This window comes from Buteo buteo, chromosome Z (assembly GCF_964188355.1).
Source record: "Buteo buteo chromosome Z, bButBut1.hap1.1, whole genome shotgun sequence".
NCBI classification, from domain to species: domain Eukaryota; kingdom Metazoa; phylum Chordata; class Aves; order Accipitriformes; family Accipitridae; genus Buteo; species Buteo buteo.
Window position 1 is genome coordinate 46,819,944 of NC_134204.1, and position 23,149 is coordinate 46,843,092.

At 41.3% G+C, this 23,149-nt stretch overlaps 1 protein-coding gene and 1 long non-coding RNA gene across 4 annotated transcripts in view; one reads left to right on the top strand and one right to left on the bottom strand.

Moving 5' to 3' along the window:
• The window catches only part of PTCH1 (patched 1), a 75,870-nt gene that overhangs the window by 41,851 nt on the left and 10,870 nt on the right, over nt 1-23,149 (bottom strand). For all 3 annotated transcript variants that reach the window (XM_075021871.1, XM_075021873.1, XM_075021872.1), the window contains exons 3-6: nt 3,173-3,362; nt 1,836-1,905; nt 1,632-1,723; nt 11-209 (exon numbers count right to left, since the gene is read on the bottom strand). In XM_075021871.1, the coding sequence (XP_074877972.1) occupies nt 11-209; nt 1,632-1,723; nt 1,836-1,905; nt 3,173-3,362 (551 nt within the window). The remainder of the gene's footprint in view (nt 1-10; nt 210-1,631; nt 1,724-1,835; nt 1,906-3,172; nt 3,363-23,149) is intronic.
• On the top strand, nt 13,201-18,170 carry LOC142026994 (uncharacterized). The gene is made up of 4 exons (XR_012648975.1): nt 13,201-13,420; nt 15,491-15,624; nt 15,735-15,830; nt 17,174-18,170. It is a non-coding gene; the product is annotated as an uncharacterized LOC142026994 (long non-coding RNA).

A 23,149-nucleotide genomic window follows, 5' to 3' on the forward strand; every position in this document is an offset into this window, starting at 1 on the left:
GCAAACTTACTTTGGTGGAATTTTTATTGGGAGCTGTGATTGGGCAGTCGGGATCAGCAGGATTCAGGCAAGGTCGATCCATATAACCATGACCAACCTCCGCTTTATTCAGCATTTCTTCCCAGCTCTCCACTTGGTAGTTTATTTTCTTTAACTCTTCCAAGAATTCTAAGGGGTCAAAGTTGATCCACTGCAAAGGAGGCTTCCCTCTGCAAGAGAAACCAGGAGAAAATGGCACACACCCACAAAAGACAAAAGAAGTACCGAAACAAACATACTTTTAAAATTTGTACTTGCACAAATAATTGAGTTATGTTGTGTGACAAGTTAAACCTTTTCTGGTAAGATTTTTTCATAAAATGTAAGGCACTTTTTAATTAGATTTGTTTATGTACTTTTCTTGCAGCCCAGTTGTAATTTTAACAAAAATACTCAGTTCTTACAAAGTTATTGTCTAAAATGCAATATTCACAGGTTAAAAATACTTCCATTTACAAGCAAAGCAAAACAAATCATCAGGCACCTAAATACAAAAAAGCAGCCAACTGCTGCTTCAAAGAACTGTGGGGGGAGGGGAGAGGGAAAGAAGAGAGGGGGCTGAGGAAAGAAAGCCTTTCTCATAGTATCAGATTACTTCTTGCTAGTCTAATAATCATCTTGCAAATGTAATCAATCAATATAGCTGATCTTTGTTTATCTATAACAATACTGAGCTCCTTCAAATGCTCTGGCAGCTTGACTATCAACCATCAAGCTTTCCTGCTACCATGGCTGTCACCACTATCGCTGTCACGTCTCCCACCCCCCACTTCTGAATTTGTGATGTTGACAGACTAGAAAGGCTTTTGGCTGCCTTATTCTGTGGTTCAAACCACACTGTATCTGCTTAACCAGGCTTAAGTCATTATTCTGAATCTCCCAACCAGAAAACACAAACCCCCTTATTTCCCCATCTAAAACTGTACACTAAAGGTTAAGAGATGGCCATTGCAAATTGCTTTTACAGAGACATGCAAACCAGGACAGAAACAATAACTCAAATGCTAACTCTTGCATAATTAACAGAAAATGCCTGCACAGATTAACAATTAACTCTTTAAAGGATTCAGGGCATATAATATCACACTTGTAAACTGTGAGAAACCACCCATAAAAGATACTATATGGTTTCTTTAACGATCTCATAAGCAAAGGATTTGTTCTTTATTCCTTAGGTGGACTTGAGATTTAACCCAAGACATTTTCTTTGGAATAAAATTACCAGCCAATCAGTGTTTTTGTATTTTATGAAGAAAAAACAAACAAACAAACAAACCAACAAACCAACCAGAAACAAGTTTATTTGGGGGGGGGAGCATAAAATTCTTAAAGCTTGACTTCAGAACTTACATTTTATTTTGCATGCTAGCAGAACAGGAAAAATAACATAGTATTTAAATCAATGCCTACAAATCACCTCTTAGAAACAGGAAAATCTTTGTTCAATTAAAAAAAAAAATCCATGCATATTTTCTGTAGAGACACTACACTTAACCAGAATATGAATAAAAAATGGGAATGCAACTGAAAAATCATACACAGTTATACAATTAAAATCAGTCAGACCAGAAAGTTATAAAAACCATGCTTACAATAGGTAGGCAGTTCCTGACTGTAGCTTTGCTCCTTCCCAGAAGCAGTCCAAAGGAGTGATAATTAAGCAAGGATAAAGATATTCTATGATCTGCCAAAATCAGAAAGGGGAAAAACACAGTTATACTAGAATATAATCAAAGCAGCACGAGCTGAATCATGAGAACACATAAATCTTATAACTAAATGCCTACTACACGTACCTGGTCCATGTAACCTGCTTCTGTGATGAGTTCTCCTGATTTATAACACAAATGTTCCAATTTCCACTGTCTGTAAGAAATATAAAGAACAATTTTTTTTTTCTTGCACAATTACTGAAATGTCATTTTAAAAATGTAGCAGACATTTAAAATTGCAACTCATATACACATATTGGCCTCCAGCAGCAAATCATTGAGAAAGGCAAATATCATTCAGCATAGATATACACCACCTCACAAAAAAAGCAAAGGCCTTTCTTTTTGTAGTTACAGACTAGACATTTGTTTCAGTTAGTTTCACAGTCTCTGTTAAACTCATTAAAAATAATGGTGATGCTTTTGGACATACAGGCTAGTCAACACATGCTGAAGAGACAGAAATCCAGTGACTTAAGATATCACTCAGTGACAAAAGTGAGAAGCCAGCTCCAGCTCAGAGGACTAGGATATTCCCAGCTGACCCACACAGGCAGGAGAAAAGAAACCATTAGGATTTCTGCCTTCCTTTTTCAGCTGTGTTACAGCTTCCATTGCCATGACTTCTAACGCCTTAAGACGAGGTGGGAGCTGGGTAAAATAACTGGAGCCTCGGCATTAGTTCACTCCGTTGGATGTGTGGAAAAGATGTGCTGGAAGACAGGGGGCTTCATGCCTTGCAGGCAGTACCCCTGGGCACATCATCCTGTAAGTAGTAACCCTGGAGGAACCACTCTTCAGGGAGACATCTCACCAGCCCAAAGCTGGTACCTACTTTTGTTATTTTTCTGTTGGACAGCACGCAACTCCCAACCTTCAGTATGTGCACACAGACACTGTGAAGGCCAACTCTGTTATGTCTGTTATATAAATAGCTATTATTCCACCCACTGCCATTTCTCACATCTCTGTATTTCCCTTTATATCCAAACTATTGGAAGGATAGTAACCTGTGCCACTGTTCACAGTCATTATGTACCTCATGACGGTGTCAACTAGTGAATTGAACTCTAGTATGGAAAGATTTCCAATGTTAGTAATCCCATCTATAAGGTCCTGCATTTAAAAGCACAGACATCACTCCTTTACCAAGACAAATGCTGGATACTGTAGCACTGCTCATAGGGGTACACTCTCAGAATCTCTTCCAACACCACTTACCCCATCTTATTTGTTAGAAGCCAACTTGTCACTGCTACCATGCTACAACGTCAAGCATCAGAAACCAGTGACATTCAAATCAAAACAGTCCTGAGGGAAAGGCTCTGAAGTGCTAACCATTTATAAATACAGGGAGGGAAGCATGCGTCCACTTTTTAGCCCTTGGAGATGATCAGGAAAACTTTTGCTTTTCCCCTTACCTGTTGTACATATAGACGTGTACTCTGCTGGCCTGAAGTGCGGAGTCAAGGTGCTGTCGGAGTGCTTCTGTTGTTAGTACATTAGCACCATCTTCCTGTGGAGTCTGGATCATGAGCTGGGGGTTAAACATGGCCTCTTCTCCAATCTTCTGCCGTGTGTAATTTAACTCCCGACTCACACGTCCACCAACTGATGGATAAATATTAACACCTTTGTGTTAGCCAGTAACTGCTTATTCTGGGTTCACTTGATGAGCAGTCTCTGGTCAGAAAATCCTGACCATGCGCATGGGCTATTTTGTCTCAAACTGATCACAGTGTAACTCCGAAACTAATAACTACTTTATTTTAGTAACACTGCAACAAAAACCATATTCCTCATTAAAATACCATTGCCTCTACTGCACTAAAACATAAACTGGAGCCTCAGTTTATTCTACATTGTAACCAAAATCCCATACGTAACAATTAAAGAAAGAAAGAAAAAAGAAAAACCTTTTCCTTGCAGACCAAACCCTATGTTACAATTTCTTACACTTGCATAAACAGTCTGCACCAAGAACACATTTCAAGATAAATGGATTTAATTTACACTCTTCTAAATAATTTGGCAAAGGCAGGAGAATGTTTCTCTTCAGTTAAAAAAAGGGAGGAGGGAAAGAGTGAGCGAGCATGAGTGCTCCTTTCAGCCTTAAATAAAAAAGAAAAAACACCAAGTTCACATAAAGAGATACAGTTTTGAGTGTAGCAGAAAGGACTGTCTACAGCTAATTTATCCCAGTGGTCCAGTACCTGCATAACATGCTGTGATACAGATCATACATGTGCAACATCTGTTTTTAAACCCACATGCACTGAACGGTGTGCTCCATATTAAAATATGGTGGGGGAAAAGAAAAAAAAAGAAAAAGAAAAAGGTAGAGGGAGACTGCAAAGTCGACAGGCTCTAGAGGGAGCCATATTCAATTTGCCTTGCCAGAAAACATTACGTAAGAATGGAAAATTATCTTCCCTCTTACAAAAAAGCATTCAGCTAGAGTTCATATACTTTATATAACCTCCCCTGTAGTCTCTCTAGCAAACAGCATGTGGGAGGCGGGGTCAATTAATTCAGCCCATTAGCTGAATCAAGACCACATCCAGATGAGAAGGACAAGAATACCACCAACATGTTGTTTCCATCCCTTACAATTTATTACCTTTATTGCTCTGCTAAGTCCAACTTACAGACCTGGTCTAATTTGTTACATTTTTTTCAGTCTTAGTCAGCTTGGCACCAGTGATCTGAATTACTGCCAAAGTTTAGTTCTGCGACAGTGTGAACAGAAATTAGGCATGTACATCTATCTCTTCCTGGACCATGTAACGGAAGACTGATCTGTAACCAGTTGGCAGTGTGGGAGATGACATTCCCAAGCCTGAACAGGGACACACTTTTTCAATCACTTGGGCCCTCAACCCACCCATAACCCCCCCCGGGGCTAAAAGGACCACCAGGCAAGAAGCTGGGCCCATGCATGGATAAAGCTGTCAGAATGAGACCCTCTACAATTAAACCATACAGTCACCCTGGCACGAAGCATTGCTTAATTTCTAGTTCAAGAATTCTTTGAAGAAATAAGTGTTTCCACAACACGCGCCATTTTTTCAGCCTGTCACATGTGGCACTACCTCCTTCATACCAAGTAACAGCCACCAGCTCATAGTAAGAAAAAAATAAAAATCAAAGTACAACCTCCTTACCTAGAGTTCCTTTATAACTTAACATCCTTCTTACTACAGTAAGAGAACTTACCATCATTGACACTGCATATGCATGGTAACCAAAAGCTATTTTTAATTTTTATCAAGAATTAAACCCTAAAAATACTTCCATTCATCAGGCTCATGTTCATGCTCATTGCCGTCTTTCCCCACCAACCAGTAGCCTATGATACGCTAACAGATTTGGCTTCATCCTACAGGAATGTGGGGTGGGGGTAAGGGAGCAGAGTTATCCTAATCTGTATGTCTTGGAACCAGAGCTTTCTTTTGCAGCCATTTACACTGCAAATACTTCCAAAGACAAATGTCTCTCTCCCTCTTTTGTGTCTCAATGCCAGCCAAGACAATAAAGCCCCAGTTTTATGAGGACTGTGGAGTTTACCGTAAACTTCTATCCTGGTACTATATTCTCTCCCACCCACACTGTCCTTTTGAATTTAACCAGGACTTGAACCAACAAATCATACTTCATGCAAGACAAAGGGCGGCATTCCTATCTCTGCTGAAAGTGACCAACTGTTTACTATCAACAGACATGATTGCTTCCTAATCAACGTCCTGTCAAACCACATTAACTTCACTGAACAAGGCAGATTTAACTAATCAAAATTGCATCACACAAGTCAGTCATCAGAACAGAAGCTGGTTTTTTTTCCCTTTTAACATTAGAAACAGGAATAGCAAAACCACCCAAGAAGGCAGGCACACGTTCCAGAACCCAGCAGCAGAGCTGCTCCGCATTCTTCTTAAGGCATTACACCATTTAATTATTTCTTTGATGGGTCTGTTACGTACATTTCTTCAGCCAAATAGAGTAAAGATAACTGCACAGGCAAATGTAGATTTATGTAACATTAACACTCTGGTACCAAGAAATCATAAATGTAGATTGCAGAGGAAAATTCTGACTGACAAAGTCAGATTATGTGAAAACATACGGACAGACCAGAAGCAAGTGGATACGTCAGTGGCCTTTCAATGTATCAGAAGTAATAAAAAGAAAAAGTGAAGGAAAAAAAAAATAAATTTGAAGTTTCTACCAGTTATGGCTTCATTTATTTTAATTGAAAGTTTGCAAAGATCACTGGAGGCTGCCATACCCAGAGATCTTAAGCCTCCTCCACAACCAGCACAATCAGCTTAATGTGCACTTTTTAAAAATCAAGCACTCTTGACGCCTTCCCCCCCCCCCCCCCCTCCGCCCCAACTATTCACAGCTGGTGCAAAAACCTAGGAGAGAAACCACTAAAAAATGTCACTGAAATGTACCTGAAGCCTCTGGCCTCATTGTGCTGAGGATATGCAATACTATGCTCAACACTTGCACACTCTGCAGAAAGTAATTCCTTACACTTGTAAGAAAAAAAAAAAACAGCCATGCATTACAGTCATCATAGGATTTCCACACTATAGGACAAATGATGTAATGGAAAATATGACCAATGAACAAAATGCTGGTGTTTTGCAGTTTTCCCTTATGGACTCTCTTTTCTTATATTTGGTGACAACAACATTTTACACTCAAAATGCTACTGACTTAAATTGTATGTATGGCATACTGTACCAATACAATTTTATTCCATATCAAAGACAGACAGAACTATTTCACTTTAATATGCCGGTGACAAAATCCACACATTACTCTCCTTTTCTGATACATCAAAAGCCACTTGATGGCATTGGAGTCCTTTATTACACAATTCCTTATGATTTAGTGCCAAGATAGCTGAGTTGGTGGCACAAATTCCCACAAGCCAAAATTCTGATTTCAGTAACAGATTGGTACATTGTCTATTGGCTAGTGATAACACAATGCAGCAGTTTGTACACTGTCCTTCCAGCAGTGTCATCAGATTCTGGGTGTCTGCCTACTAGAAATGAGATACTATGCCATCTGTACAATTTAGCTAACAAATTAAAAAAAAGGGGAAAAAAAAAAAAATCACAACAAAGCAGTAATGCCAGTGTCCTGGCACCACTTCTCACTTCATGTATCAGTTTCTAATTCTCAAGAATGTGTCTGAAGCACAGTGTTGAACATGAGACAGTTTTACTGACAGCATCTTTGTTGCCAAGTATTAGCTCTTGTTAAAAAACTGTTTTTTCCAGAGAAGAGCAAAATGTCTTCTCCTCCCCCCCGCCCAATACCCACAGGCTTCCCTCTTAGCTCTTTGCCAGAACACATGAGATCTGCCTTGAGCAAGTCAGCATCCCCTACCATGGAACACACTGCTGCTCCTCGTAACTTCCCCACTGACTTGAGCGGAAGCTGGTCAAGGTACTAAATTCTTTGCCCCTTCTGAAGGGCCTGAAGAGAGCAGTAATTGTCAGTATGGACGCTGAGTTGCTGAGAACTGTGTAAGGACCACCGTGTCTCCCTCCCCCAAGAGCAATGAACAGCTGTCAGGTGGTAACAAGTTTTAGTCATCCTTAACTTGAGGCAGACCTGAACCCATGACCTATAGGTGAAAGGCTCTAGATCCCATTACCAAGCACTGGGGTCACAGTCCCAGTGTTTCAGTCATCACATATTAAAATGCTTTTGTGCATGTGAAGTGAGAAGCACCCAGAAAAACAAAACTGCTTGCCTCTACTGTACATTCGCACAACACTGATGCACCATAAGAGTGAAACCAAATTTGTTTTCATTGGCACAATTTCTGACAGTTCCTTCAACTGACTTGCTAACAACTTCGAAGTTACTGGGTCATTCAGCTCATGTGCTCGTGTCACTGTCTTACCTACACCTTTCTCACAATTAGCATTCAAAATTTATGTGGCATTACATTAACATGCTTATAAAGAACTCTGGAATCCACCACTTGGAACTGCAGCCCCTTCCACACTGAGCAGTCTCAGGAGTAAGTTCGACCTCTGCTACACTAAGAGATTGACCCTAAATCGAGCAATGAGTGATAGCCAAAAATCACTGCTTGTTAATTTACTGTCTGATTGCTCAAAAGGCATGAAATATTTATTTTTCAGAGTATCTTACAATGTTCCATTTCAGGTTACTGGAACTGCGTCACACAGCCTGAGGTTTTGTTATTTTTTTCGGACATGAACACTACCTCTATTAACCATTCAGTAGTTACCTTGTGCACAACTGTGCAACAAGTAGCTTAGTAGACAGCAAGCTCTCTCTAAAAGAGAAATTCCTGAGAGACAAACAGTTGGGATGAAAACGTTTGCCTAGCAATGTGGAGGACAGACTTTGAGAAACCAAAGCCAAGACTTCCAGAAACCAAAGCCAAGACTTCCAGAAACACCTACTGGTTTTGGAGCCTAAGTTCTTCTGTGACAAGCTTGAGGAGCATGAATGGAGCAAAATTTTCTGGAGAACCTCCCTTCTGAAGACTATGGGCCTTAAGGTGTTTCCACCTAAGCACTTGCTGGGGGGGGAGCAGACACATTTCTGCTGTGTTTGAGCAACACCATCTTTTTCATTTTTTTCCAGGACTGTAAATGTGTAGCACTGAAGCGGTCTGGCCCAGACTTTTGACAGGGACAACTCAATGCAATAAAATCATACCTCTAACAGTCACGCACACCTCACACAGAAAATGTTTTCATTTCATCCCTCCAAAGGATGCTGACCCTTTTTGATAAATCAGATGTATAGATTAGTACCCCTTACAATGCTTACCTTATGGTCTGAGCAATAACCAATGCAGGCAACCTCTGCAATTTGCAATACCTGTTATCACCACAGTGGGAACCAAAGAGAAACTGAAAACAGAAACCCTCCATGACTCAGCAACCATACAGAAACAATGACTGAGAATAATATCCCAATGTGTTCAACCTTTACCAGCCAACCCAAAAAGCAGCAGTGTGCAGAAAAAGAGAACAGCCCAGACTTGCAAGGAGACCAGACAGCCCCCAGCTAGGCGATGCCCTTTGCCCTCGGCAAGAGCCAGGGAAAGCTGCAGGCACCTTGCCTTCTCACCCTTCAGCACTCTTGTCCTGCCAGGATGGGAACCAGGAAGGGTCTTGGGTCTTCATACCTCTCTCCCTGGCATCCCACATAGCCTATCTCCCTCTACTCTGACTGCTGTTAAGGGCTTCCTTCTACTCCACTTCCTCACGCAGCCTCTCCTTGTGCTGTTCCCGTCCGCACCACTGTTACACACGTATACAGGTGTTACTCAAAGACTACAAAATGAAAATAGTTTCAGTTCATTATGATGGTATGCAGATAAGCCAGCCAGCCACAGCTCTGCCTCCCTGTCCTAACTGCATACCGGGATGAGAAGGGTTCACACCTGCCACATAGCAGAAGTCAGTACCTAATGACACCAATGACAATTTCCATTTTTACTGATAAAGGAGCACAGACCTCATGAGAACAAAATGTAGCATCCAAGCACCATTCACACAGGATCGAAACCTCCTATAAAGAAACTGAGATATAGAGTTGAAGTTCTCTGGCAAATATGAGGGTTACCCTACCTCTTATTCGGCACAGAAAAATAACGGCCTTTTGATTTAAAGCTTCCTGTTGCTCTCTAGGGAGTTCTGTCTTCGCATTCGCTTGGATCTTTGAGCTTGTCTGTGCTGCTCTTTGTCACCAATAGAAAATAGTTTTTCTGCACACAGACAGTATTAGTTAGCATCCTGACAGAAGACCAGGGAAGACAGCACTTTCCTCAGTATTATCATTCTCTAGACCTGACTGGCAGAGTACAGGGGTAAAACTGTTTGCTGGGAGGAAGTGCAAAACACTTTATTGAAAGTTATATTTAGTCAGTACAAGAAATGGGACTAGTTGGCATGTGCACTTCTTTAAAGTTTTAAAATGCTGCCTACTTGCGGAGTCAGAACTGCTACTGGTTTACATGGTTGATCTCTGAATTTATGAACTACTGACTGTAAGACATTATCATGTCTTACATGTTTGATGTATCCAATATTCTAATCATGCTAAGGATGGCTCTCATAAGCCCATCAGGATTACCTTATAAAAAAGTTTTGGCTACCTGCAATGATTTTTTTCTGCTCATTTGTTTAACTATGCAAAATAAAGACGTCATGGTGAGTGACTGAAACTGAGCTACCAAAAAAAAAAATCCACCGGGAAATGATGAGCTTATGAGAGCTAGAACACAGTGGTAAGCAATCAGCGTCTTTAAAGAGATTACATGGTTGTTCAATGGCTGTGCAAGAGCTCCATGAAAAATTATCATCTTTATCATGTAATTAGACATGATCTATGCCAGCACTGGACTACAGGCAGTCAGAAATTCCATGCTGTGTCTAGGTTTTCTCACATGGCATTTACTCTGCTGAATACACTTATCTGCATCTGTACAGCTCACATGGAATAGCGACAGTTGTGTCTCCTCAGGTTAAGACAGCCTGCATCCTACCAGCTCCCTTCCTCCTACCATCTCCCTTGCCAACGTCCAGGTGGACACTCCACACTTCTCCCCCATTATAATGCCCAACAAAAGGACACCATCTGTCTAGAATATCATTGCATCCCAATGTGAAGATTTAACTCACTTCAATCTCTCTTTAGCACCACTGACTGCTAGGAAAATCTAGAAGCAATGTGACCACCACAACCATTTCTTTTACACTGAGAATTAGATAACACCAGTTTCTTTAGTTTTCCTTAAAAAAAGAAAAACCAAAGATAAAAGACTATGGCCTACAAATGCAAATAAAGTTACAAAAACCCCCAACCAACAAAGCACTTCAAAAGGCTGCTTTTTATCTCCCAAGCCATCATATGATATGAGTTAAGTTACTCCTCACACATGCTGGGGATGACTCCAGTGCTGCTGTTACAAATTTCATTAATGCTGACATGATTACGAATAGCAAAAATAAGAACACACATCAAAGATGGCTTTTTATTCTGTCACAGTTTGACAAAGTTTAGAGCTGTGACAAGGACACAAAGCTGCCTGCATACTCAGGAAGACAGCCCAACAACAGCTGCTTCTGCTTGTAGTGGGAAACCTTCCCCGCAATTTTAGGACTTAAAACCTTTGCTTTCTAAAAATCAAATAAAAACTGATTTTACATGTATGCATCTGTATTGCCCACAGGCAGAAGAATGTTATTACTGATTGGGTAAAACAGACAGATTGCTAAAAAAAAAAATCAGACATTTTTTGATGGAACTCTTGCTTGGTGCCCCTCTGGACTGAGACACTGGAAAAGTGCAGTAAAAAAAAAAAACACAACCAAAATGAACATATTGAACAGTATAAACTGACACCCCCTCCACGCAAGCAGTTTCAAAATGTACTATAATATACAAAACTGGTACCTGCAATTCAAACTTTCCAATTAAACGTAAAACACAGTAGCTGCTTGCTTACTGAGCTGTGACACATGCCCTTGGTAACAGGATATGAGCTGTTCACCTCTGGGTCACTGGTTCTAATCCAGCCAGGAACAATAGTGACCACAAGTTGTTTACCATCTGACAGCTGTTTGCTAGCTTATGTGAAATGACTTGGTGGTCTCAGTCCATTTCCTAGTGGGCAGGTGTCCATATTATAGAAAACCACCGTCACAACTGGCATCCTTGCTGACCATCCCAACAAAGAGACTGAGGAATGAATGGGCATGGAGAGTGAACTATCCTTTCTTGCAAAGACATGGTCCCTTCAGGTCAGAGCTAAGCCACAGCTTTTGGTGAAGCCCCAACTATTGAATTTCTGGCTGAAGCGGCAAAGGACTCAAGGACACTAGACTCTTGCTTCTTCCTAGAAATCAAGGAGATGGCCTACAGTGATGATAGGCAGCTAATATAGACTACTGCAACTCTCCAACAGTTTATGGTCATGTAACAGTTTACACCCGCAGAGGAGCAAAGCTGAATTTTTATTTTTTGGTAATTTAAGAAAACATTGGAGCACACTTCCTAACAGGCCAAAGTCCTCAATTGTACCTGAAAGTGACTAAGTTTCCATGAGTTCTGCTGAGAAGGGCATGTAAGGGGCTTCAAGGTCTAAACCTAAGGATTTCAAAACAGCTGAATATAATTGTTTTAAGTTACTTTAACTTGAATAAGAGCTTCTGCTGGGTAATATGTTAAAAACAATTTGCTGTGTTGTTCCACAGCAGTCAGCTTTCCTCTAGGCCCAACTTTTCATTTAACCTCTCAGTGCCCTTTCCTCAAATATGTAATTGTTTTCCTGTGTGGTTAAAAGCACCATTTTTAAGTCTTTTCATCTGTACTCCTGGGATAGCACAAATTTCATCTGTACATGGAGTAGCACAAAAATTGAATGCAATTTTTTTAAAGGAGCAGCAAACAGCAACGGAAAAACTCTTCATCCAGAACCTTTCAGGGGATACCGTTTCCTAAACAGTGCTTTTAGGAGATGGCAAAACTAGCGTATAGAAAAATGAAAGGAATGAACATGTTATGAAACAGGGTACAGTTTATTTCAAGAATTCTCTACCAGCTGCTTGCTGTACCATCTGTTGTTGCCTAAGCAGCTTCCTTCTGAATGGCTTTGCACTGAAGCAGAACTGCTCTCACTGTTGGACACAATCAGGTCAGGTCAGCACTCCCCCCAGCACCGAACCTGCTGCCTGTCAGGGCTCCCCCCACCTCGGTATTTCTTACCGGCCACCAGCTCCCAAGGCAGTGCTGCATCTGTCAGGAGGCCCATTTTTCATAGTTTGCTTGCTATTCACACTGAGCAGTAAAGAGGGCATTTTATTTTGTGCAGGATGCAATCAGAGATTCCCGTCAGATACTCCGAGAGCCTGACCATATGGCCAAGCCTACCCTGAAGCAGAAAGGGCTGGGAAAGGAAGCTGAACAAGTGAGCAAACATGCCCCGCACCGCCACCTTTATTTTCTACTTCTGGCCACTCCGATCACGCAGGTAATCTCAGCCGGCTAGCCAGCCCACCGGACCACAGCAACGGCCCGTTCTCCCTTTGAGCGAGCGGTTACCAGGAGCGCCGGAGGCCACACGTCCCAGCCCCAGCCCCCGCAGCCCCAGCCCCAGCCTCAGCCCCAGCCCCTCAGCCCCAGCCCCAGCCGCCGGGGGCGCACCGCCAGACGGGAGGTTTCCCCAGAGCGGTGCCGTGAGCCGGCACCTGCCTCCTCCCTCCCTCCCGGAGCCGCCGCCGGTGCCCGCGGCGCTCTCCGCCAGCGCCTTCGGCCCCAGGCGCGGCGGGAACCCTGCCTCTCCCGCCCGCCCGCGGCTCGGCTTCGGCGGAGCCGGCCTCGCCCCCCCCCCCCCCCGGCGCAGGGCCGCGGGCCGGTCCCTCCCCGCCCCGGCCCCTCGGCAGGGCCGCGGGGGGCCGCGCACAATGGCGGCCCCGGCCCCGCGGCACGGCAGGCCGCCGCGCTGGGGCGCTTCCAAGGCCGCTCCTTCCCGCTGCATCTGTGCAGGGAAACACACTTCGCTGGGAGCCACTTTCATGATTTTGTTGCGAGCGGGATTAGCTGGATTAGGGGCCGATTCATAAGGACCCCCTGCGGCTGTGAGGAAGTTTCATCACAAGGTCAGTGTGGTGTGAACTATATTCTGTCAACACCACCACTCCTTATAGCCGACTACAAAAAATACAAAAGGGGGGGGGAATTGCAAGTGAAATATATGAATGAACGGTTTACGGCAACAAAGAGATTTACAGATTTCCCCATCAGCTGCTTAAAAAGATGTGTACCCTTCAACGCTGTGCTCCTTTAAAACAAGAAACCTGTATTAGTCATTTTTAATTTATAAAGAATTTAGTGGTTTAGGAGGTGGGAGGAACCTGGGGAATAAGTGTAGCAACCCACACACAAAACCACAGAGGAACTTTTGGCACTTAGTCTAAAACCAGTCATGCAGCTCAAAGATTGTTGCACTGTTCAGATTTTATTACATATAATGCTGTCACCTTCAAGACTATTTAATTCCTAGCCCCCTAAGTGCAGTAAGTAACAGAGACATTAAAAAAAAAAAAAGTGGGTTGGAATGCAGAAAGGAGAACGTGAATTAAAGTTTTTTGTTTGTTTTTGCTCTTTAAAGCATAATTACCAACCTAGTACTTCCCCCCCAAAGATTCCCCTCACCCCATCATAATGACATGGCTCAAAGACAGCAACACTTTTGTAGCTGGCATGATGCAAAATTAAATCTATAGTGAAAGAGGGGGACTTTTGTTTTGCATGTGTGTGTGTAGTTTGGCGGGGGGGTTGGTTTTTTGTTTTGTTTTGTTTTGTGTTTTTTTTTTTTTAAGAGCAGTCCCTCTTGCACAGAACCAGGCTGTTCAATCAAAGCCTTATCTGTTATATTTCTGTCTGTCTTTCTCTTCTGTTTAGCGCATTCACCAACAAGAGAAAAGGGGGTAAAGCAATGGAGGCTTTGACCTGCAGCTGTAACACAATACTTTCGCACAGCCCTGTCGACCCCTGACATAAATTTTACACCGCAGCTGGCATTTACACACTTAACATTACCATATGTATAGCCTACTCTGTGCTAATTATGCTAATCACCTGTCTAACTCTCTGCTGCGAAAAATGGTTGTATTTAGCAGTCCACTGCCTACCAATACAGCTTACTGTGTGGCTGAAATGTACATTCAGAGGGCTCTGAATGGCAAGATTTTTCCACGTTGCTGGCTTCATTCAGGCCACAGAAAAATTTATTCAAGTCAACTGGTTTCGGTCCGCAACAAAAAAGTTACGAGAAAAAAGTGAGTGTGTTCCTGCCCTAACATTCTAAGTCTGCTTGCAAGCAAAATGATAAATCAATTGGTGTGGGAAACAAAAAGGGAGAAAGATTTCTTTTGCAAGCCATGTGAAACTGTAGCCTATTTAAAAAAAAAGGGGGGGGAGGGAAAAAAAAAAACCCAGAATAAAAAAGGTCATCCTATTTCCCCAAATCTCCAGAAAGAGCAGTTAATAGATGTTTACGCCTGATCACAATTCTCTCAAGTTGCTAGCTTTTATCTACAGTTGGAAGTCATACCAAGCATGTTTTAGTTTTGTTTCTTGATCTTCATAATTTGCACTAGAATATCATATTTTCTGTTAGCTACCACTTAAACAGCATCAGCTTCTAAACAGCAATGGCTTCTTTTTTGAGTATGGGGAACCCCTCAAGAAACCAGTAGAGTAAGACTGGTGTAAATTAAATCAGAATCAGGCCCACGTCGAGAGGCACATAAAGAGAAATGCACAGGAAATACTCACCAGGAAAACTGGTACAAGACAGTATCTTCTTTAACTACCTCCATACTTTTTCTTACAGTTACAGAAAAGGTAGCTTAGGAAGAAAAATTTGAAGTTGTAAAGGATAGGGTTTTTTTAATGTTATCATAGTGTCAGCAGGAAGGGAAAGGTTTAAATGAGTTCATAAAGCTTTTTTTTCTTCTGGGTATCTCACTGAGGAGATTACACCAAGATCTGCATTGGGATTACATTCCTGTAGCTATTTAAATACAGTTTATCACATACAAATAAGTTCCTATAACCCCTTTCCCCTCTGCACACACCCAAGGAAGCTATGGCAATTCACAGATTTGTCAGATAACCCAAACGTAAATCTGATTACAGCATCACCCTTGGCAATTTCCTTTCAGGTCACATTTGTGAAATCTCCTTTCAACTAGTTTTAAATGTTATGAAATGACATGTTCGTACACAAAATGGAAAAATGTGCAAATAAACCTCCTATATGCACTACCACATCTGAAGAAGATAAGCACACTGGAAGGTAAGTCATTGTTAATATACAGCAAAGGGTATTTAATTAAAAACAAGGACAGCTCAGCAATGTTTATACTCAGAAGGTGCAGTAACATACTCAGTCTTTCCATTACACAGCATGAGGTCGAGAAGAACCCTATGCCTCCGCCTTCCCTACTTCCCATCCTTTGTCCACTCTGCTTCCATGTGCACGAGACTGCTGTTCACAATAAGGTAAAGTAACAGGTTCTGCCTGTCAGCAATGGCTTTTACTTTACTATTTTACTTTTTATGTGCCTGTTTGACTAAATTAAGCAGCCTCAGCCAAGACACATCTTGCTTTCTAGCATCTCAGTTTCAGCTACTATTATCTGCCAGCCCAAAGCACTCATTTATCTGTGTTCTTTCAGCTCCAAAATACTGGTTGTGCAGCCAAAAACACAAATAACACTACAACTACTGTGCTTATTTCAGAGCATGTGGATTTTTCCCTTTTCTTCTTCTTTTTTTTTTTTTAACTAGGAGATGGACCACCCTGCTCTCATGGCACAGAACACTATTTACATTGCAATACTTGACTGTGTAATACATCTGGCATTTTTGGGCAGGATTCCTGAGCTAGGGGCCAGAAGCCCTTAAGCAATGATTTAAGGGGGGAAAAAAATCATACAACTTGACTTAACAGTGCTCATTTCTAGTTTGCTGCACTTAGCTTTTGGTTACTGACTGAAAAGCAGAAATGCATCAGGCTGGTAAACAAGAGAAGGCTGTTTCTTTTAATTTATCTCACTGTTAGTAAATGAAGACTGTATTACAGTTTAAGGGCTCAGGTCCAGCTTCAGGTATATGGGTGTACAACACTGCACATGTGCCTTAAAAATATCAGCTTTTTCTTGCACGTGAGGAAAATACAGATGTTTCAAATATACAATGATTACTTGTATATTTGAAGCTGGAATTAAGTTCAGTACAATTCTCTAAAGGAGCAGCACCTTTGCAGAAAGAGTCACATTATGGTTCTGCTCATTCCCTTACCTCTTATATATTTTGCTCAAGCACTGAAATAACTAAGTTTTCCAAAACCAAGCAGACGTTAAAGCCAAGACATTAATTCTAAAAACCAAAATTAAAATTCTCCTTACATCAAAACATCTATATGGTCAGCAGTTTCCATAAAGGGCTTTTTACCTCATGAAACTACTACTCTGCCAAATTCAGGATGTTTATAGGAACCGAGGTGATACTGAATGAAATAAGAGAAAAAACAGTAACATGTAAACTCTATTTACAGATATTAAACTAAGTGTACACAGCAAAAAAGGAATTAAGAAAAATAATTTTATTTTTAAATCCTGAATTCAAAGTTACTCCCTGCAACTCAACTCCATCTATTTCTAGTGCAGTATACAATGAAAAACTACTCCAAGTCAAAGTCACTCAATTAACAGCAAGGACGAATGTAGCTTATTGTATCCGGTATTCATCGGTCATATTTAGCACACTAGAAGGGGATAATAAAATAGCACAGATCATGCAAAACCAAAGCAAAACATTTTCCTGTTCTCTTTGTTTCACAGGCACAGAAATAAAGTGGCCACTATAAGACAGCATGCATTTTCAGTGCAGAAATCATACTTCAAAATGCTGAGTCTTCTGTCTCAGGAATCTCTCAAGAATCTGTTGCCCCAGTAAAGCATCAACAGTAGAAAACCATAGAGTTTCTGTGAGGAATAATGAAAAGTTGTCTATCTTTATCTTTCTGAACTCTGACAGGGGACTACACTTCTTACTGTAGAACTGTCACTTGGCCTTAAGCAGTTTTACCGATTTCTTCAGGTCCTCCCAGGTAGAGTAACTCACAAACACAAATGGGGAAAGACCTCCTACATAATACAAGGCTGGAGAGATTAGAGAAACTAAAACTCAAGACGTACTGAAGATACATAAGGATGATTGAAAAAATATATATATAACTGTACAGCAGACACAAAAAAAGAATTAACTTCTTGGTAAAATTCTGCACTCCAGCTCCTGCTGAACTCAAAAAAAAAAGAGCAGCTAGAACGATGTATATCCATGCCATCATCTGTAGAGAGAAAAAGCACTGTGCAAAGGATGGAACACTGAACTTTATTCTATATACAGGAGAAAATGCCAGACAAGGAACAGCCCCACAAGGTCTATAAGCAGAACACTGTTTAAACCAGTCAGAATATTCTTAAAAAGCTAGCTGTGGGGCAGAAAACTTTACAAGCATGGTTTTACCTGAGTGCTCATAGGTTGAAGTGTGTAATTCACTGTTAAAAGGATTGTGCATAAAAGTCCATGAGTGTCAAAATGAGAACATGTTCCATTAGACACCAAAAGGAAGGCAGTTGCAGACACATTAAAACTAGCATCCTAGTGGACACAGCTCCAACAGGTCATAGGGAGGTCAGCTTTGAAGGAGAAATCCAAATGAAATATAAACATGGCATTGTGGAAACCAGACAAATCTCCCATAGCTTTGTCCAGCCAGCACTAATCTAGGCATCAGCTGTGGTGCATAATCTAAACAAAAGGGATCAGTCGGTTCATACATCTGGAAGTTGTCATATTTTGGAGCCTCCTGACAGTTATGTGTAACTGAAACATCCACTTGCATGCAACAGCCTTTAAATTTGTTGAGCAGTCAAGAACTGTTACATGCATATGCTATGCAGTACTACTACTTTCTGGGGAACCACCACAAATACTATTTAATAACAGGGCTTCGACCATCTCTTCCCACAGCAAAAATGAATCATGAAAATGTATGGAGTCAGGGTGAGGAGCTCGAGTTTTCCTTAATGCATTCTCTTCTGAAAGCAAGTTTCAGTACCCATGGCTTTTAGAGTTCCTTCTCACCTGAACTCGGTGTCTGATGAATAATGAGAAAGGAAGGCCCGTTCTGTACAGAAAGATGACAGTCCACTTAGTAGGTAACAGGAGCTGGTAGTAGATCTCAAACCACTCACCACTACCTCCACATAGCACCACAACTCCAGCAGCAGCCTACCCTACAGCTGAGCTAGCTCTTCTCCTTACCTACATTCCCCCTGTTCCTGCTCAGCAGCAGTGGCATGGGGACCAACAATAAAGCAAAGTTGCTTTCAAGTGTTCTATTTCACTCCAGAATTTCTGTATCAAAATCTCCAAGCTCTCCAGAACTACAGAAATGCCTTCACACGCTGTTCATAAGCAGCAGAATCCCCAGAGTGCAAGATGACACTCCAAGCTCAGAAGAGGGCAATGGCGCAGCCAAGGCACCGCCCTGTTTAACTACAGGTTTCAACAGCGAAGGAAACAGACCCTTCTAAACAAGCAGCGGTAGGGCACATTTTGGCATGGACATTGGCGACAGTGTGTTAAGATTGGAAATAACGAAGATTAATTTTCTGCAGCATTAAGTAAATTAAATGCCTCTGAAGTCTGAAAGACAGAAGGAACCGCGCAACCATGCACTTAGAGCTTAGAGGGGTCCCAGTCCTACAGGAGGGGATCCTCCTCTTGCCCTTCCCAGAAGAGGTAGCGCAGGGGCAGGCTGTTAACATCTGTTGCAGCTTTGCACACGGGTAAAGGTCTGGCTACACTAAAGGCATTCAGAGTTCTGCCACTACATTCATTGAGTTTGGGACTTCACCCTTTACCTTCTCAATGACCAAAGAATGGTCACGTGTAATACCTTCGTTAAAACTTTTACAGATCAAAGAGGAATTATAAACACTGAAGCTGGGTTTTTTTTTGATGTACAAGCTTTTCAGCAAGGAGCACCAACTCTGAGCAGTGATGTGGACACCTGTCAAGATGGAACTTAACAGAGACCCTCAGTGATTTTGAATTTAATAGCAGGCCTTTGAAAGATGATAATCAAACATCCATATAACTAAAACCTTTAAACATCGTTTCTTAACAACTTTCAACATATGAAAACAGAGGGAGTTCAAATTCACAGGAATGTAACACCCACTGTCCTGATGTTTTTATCCACAAACATCATGTAAAGCTTGAGCATTAGAATGTGATGTTATTTTGAAACAGAAGCACAGACTGAAATACTCTTCCATTTTGACCAGTAAATGTTAAAAAAAGCATATTGCCCAGATGACTATCCTTCAGCCATCAAGGGGAAACACCACTGCTACCTTCCCATTTGAGAAACCACATGATAAATAATTATACTTAATTCAAACAAAACAGTGGTCTTGGAAATTCTCCAGATAAACACCTTTCAGTGAACTTTCAGTATGCACTGAGGGATGCAACACAGTGCAAGACAGCATTCAGAGATAAGTAAGCCCTCAACTCACCTGATCCATATGAAACTAATGGATCTGGTGATGTGATTAGAGACAATGCCCCAGACTGTGACGCTGCCTACGAACACCCCACCTCAGATTCACCAGCAGAATAACATCCGCTCTCCTGCCATCTACACTGAGTTGATGCGGTCATGCAGGTACAAGCACATCTAAAACGACTACTATACTGCTGTTCACAAACGTCCATGCTTGCTGTTCACAAACGTCCATGCTTGCTGTTCACAAACGTCCGGGAGAACAGAATTATACCCAACTGGGTCAATTCCTGCTAACTGTACTCAAAACACACGTTACTCCAGCCCACTCACGTGAGTTTGTCTCCTTAAAACAACAAATGCACAAAGATCTGTTCCTTTACTATTCTTTTTTGTTTCTCCAAAGAATACTAGTGTAAAGTTAAGTGATGCCTTAGGCAGAACTTAAGAATAACTTTCCTCTCCACCTGCACTTGATCTTGCTGGGTTAAGCAAACTGAGAATCTATGGAAATAATAATGGTTCCTGCATCACTCACACACTTTCCTCATTTTCACCTCATTCTTATCCTGCATGGGTAGATTAACGTATTTTAAGATAGGTCAGCCATAAATAGTACAGTAGAGTAACTTGATTTTTGCCCCTTTAGAGTGAAACAATGCTACAAATAGCTCAAATCTTCACTTAAAAATTGTTTCTGCCGTACGCCCTCAGTCCTAATTCACTTAACAATTAGAACACGCTCACTTTGTTCCAAGTAACAAAGCTGAACTATGTGGCTACTGAAGGCATTTTGTCTCCTCTGCAGGATGTCCTACTCCTACCTGCATCACCCACCCTCTTCCTTCAAACTGGCTTAAAGAAGAGGCTCTGCATGTTAGAGCTTGGTTCGAAGTAGCTTTGTGAAGAGGTCTACTTAAAGAGGGAAAGGTTTGACTGAGCTACACCTAGTGCAAAAAGTGCAGAAAGCAAGAAAGGAAGCAAAGAACACCATGACCTTCAACCTCTTAAAAAAGTAATGAAGAAAGTGAGGGGAAAAAAAATCCCAAGACAATGGTGACATTAAATGAATTACCAAGGAACAAGACAAGACCATCTCTCCCCTTATGAGCTCCTCCATTTAACGTCATTCAAGGCATTGCAGTAGTCAAATTTCAAGCTCCACTTAACAGAACCTTCACTGGAGCCACAAAACTACGTTCCTTCAGAAGCAGAGGCTGTGAATTTACATGTGTGACTGCTGTTCATACACAGGGTCTTACAGTGCCTATTAAGAGTGGTAGCAAAAACCATAACCAGTTATGGGCATTATTTCTTTTCCATCCAGAGTACCTTCTAGTTATGAATGGATGTTTCTAAAAGCACATCTGTGTCCTACAAAGTTCAGTCACAGAGGAAAACAACGCAAAGCCCTTTTTGTTCTCTCAAGGGCATTCGATGTATAAAGATGCTAAACAGTCTCCACAACTCCAGTATGCATGGACACCCACATACAGCAGTTCAACTAAAGCTGAATGGCTGTGGATAACAGAACCGCCATTGAAATGCCAGTCCAGAATTTGTTTGCCCAAGGAACTACAACAAGCATCCTCCAGTAGCAAGGTACGCACACAGGGATGACAGACCTGCTGAAGGGCTGAGGGGAAACAGGTATGTGTCCCAGTCAGACACCAGAGAGCCAGACTACAAGACAGGAGCACGGACTGAGAGCATACTGGGGGACACACAGTAATAACCGAAGTGCTCTGAACAGCAGCCAGAGGAGGATTGTGTTTAAAAAAAAAAAAATAAAAAAAATTCAAAAAAAGCTACTCTACAACACTTAATGCCAAGAAACAAACTGAGAGGAAAGCCACTTTGGTATCAGGAGGCTCAGAGAAGGCCAAGAGTGCTGGCACAAATTCTGAAGGAAGACGACTACTACAGGAAAACTAGAAGACTGATGGAGATCTGTTTTTCTTTTTCTCTCTTTGAAAGTTTGCCTACCAGGTGGGTTTCTAAACTTCTTATGTAAATATTTCAGCCATAATAGCTTCAGGCCCAGACTACTAATCATTTATGTTGGAATGTGCATGGTCTTAAAACTCATTCAAACTTCACTATTTTTAATTGTGTTATGGTTTTAAAGCAACCGTTTACTTCCAGCAAGCTTCAGTGCTGTATTATGTTTCAGGGTATTCAGAAATACACCATACAAAATCAGTCTCTTTATGTAAATACTGCCAATTTATCCAGCAGTAATAACTGTAAAAAGCTTCAGTAGCAAATCGAAACTGTTACTGAAATGTATTTCAAGTAATCTACCATATTCGGCCAACATTTCGTAGTTCATTCGAACTCTCAGTAAACAAAAGGTAAAGAAAAAAGTAAGACAGCTATTTTAATAAACAGGGCAATTCAGCCACTGCTTCTACTAAGAGAGACCTTGATCTAAAGGGTCAGTTACTACTAAAAGTTAGTATAGTAACTTCATGGAGTATACTTTAAAGCTGTTAGGACCAGGTGTGTACAAGTGCAGAAAAACGAGTTTGGTCACTGCTTCCTACTTCTGCATGGGACGAACAACATTTTCCATACTATCTCTTTCTATACCTGTTCCATCTCAAATTCTCGCTCTGTACTTCGGCCTGTAGTTTAGCAACAGAAATACGTGACTGCTATTTGTTAGGTTTATTTGTGTAACACCCTGGTTCATGAGCAGAACATTTACAGAGTCTCTACCAAGAAAGCACATTTTAGCAAGCTCTTCTGTGTAGATATCATGCAGTGCTAGAACAGGAAGACTAGAAGTTAAATTAAATCCAGAATATTTAATTTCATCTTAATCAGCTAGCTGCTTCTTGCAATCTAGAAATGCAAGGGTTTCTAAATGAAGAGTTTTAATACTTCTTTTTACATTACTTAATTCTGACATGAAAACCAAACTTAATAGATGTGAAATTACACAGGTCAGCTCTGTACAACCAGCTACGTTATGAATTCATCTTGGCCATAAAAACCTCAGAGATCAATTTCAACTAGATTTTATACCAGAGACTTTCCCCCCTCCCCCCTCCATGAAGCAATGACATGTGAAGAGGTCAGTGCAGCAACTCTACTAAGTGGCTATTTTACATAACATGTTTTTTTCCTGGAGAATTTAATTTTAATGCTGGGCCAGTCATACAGGCATCATCAGCAAGTAGTTTTTTGGTATTACATGGTTACAAAAAGTAGGTGGCATTAATGGGATGGGATC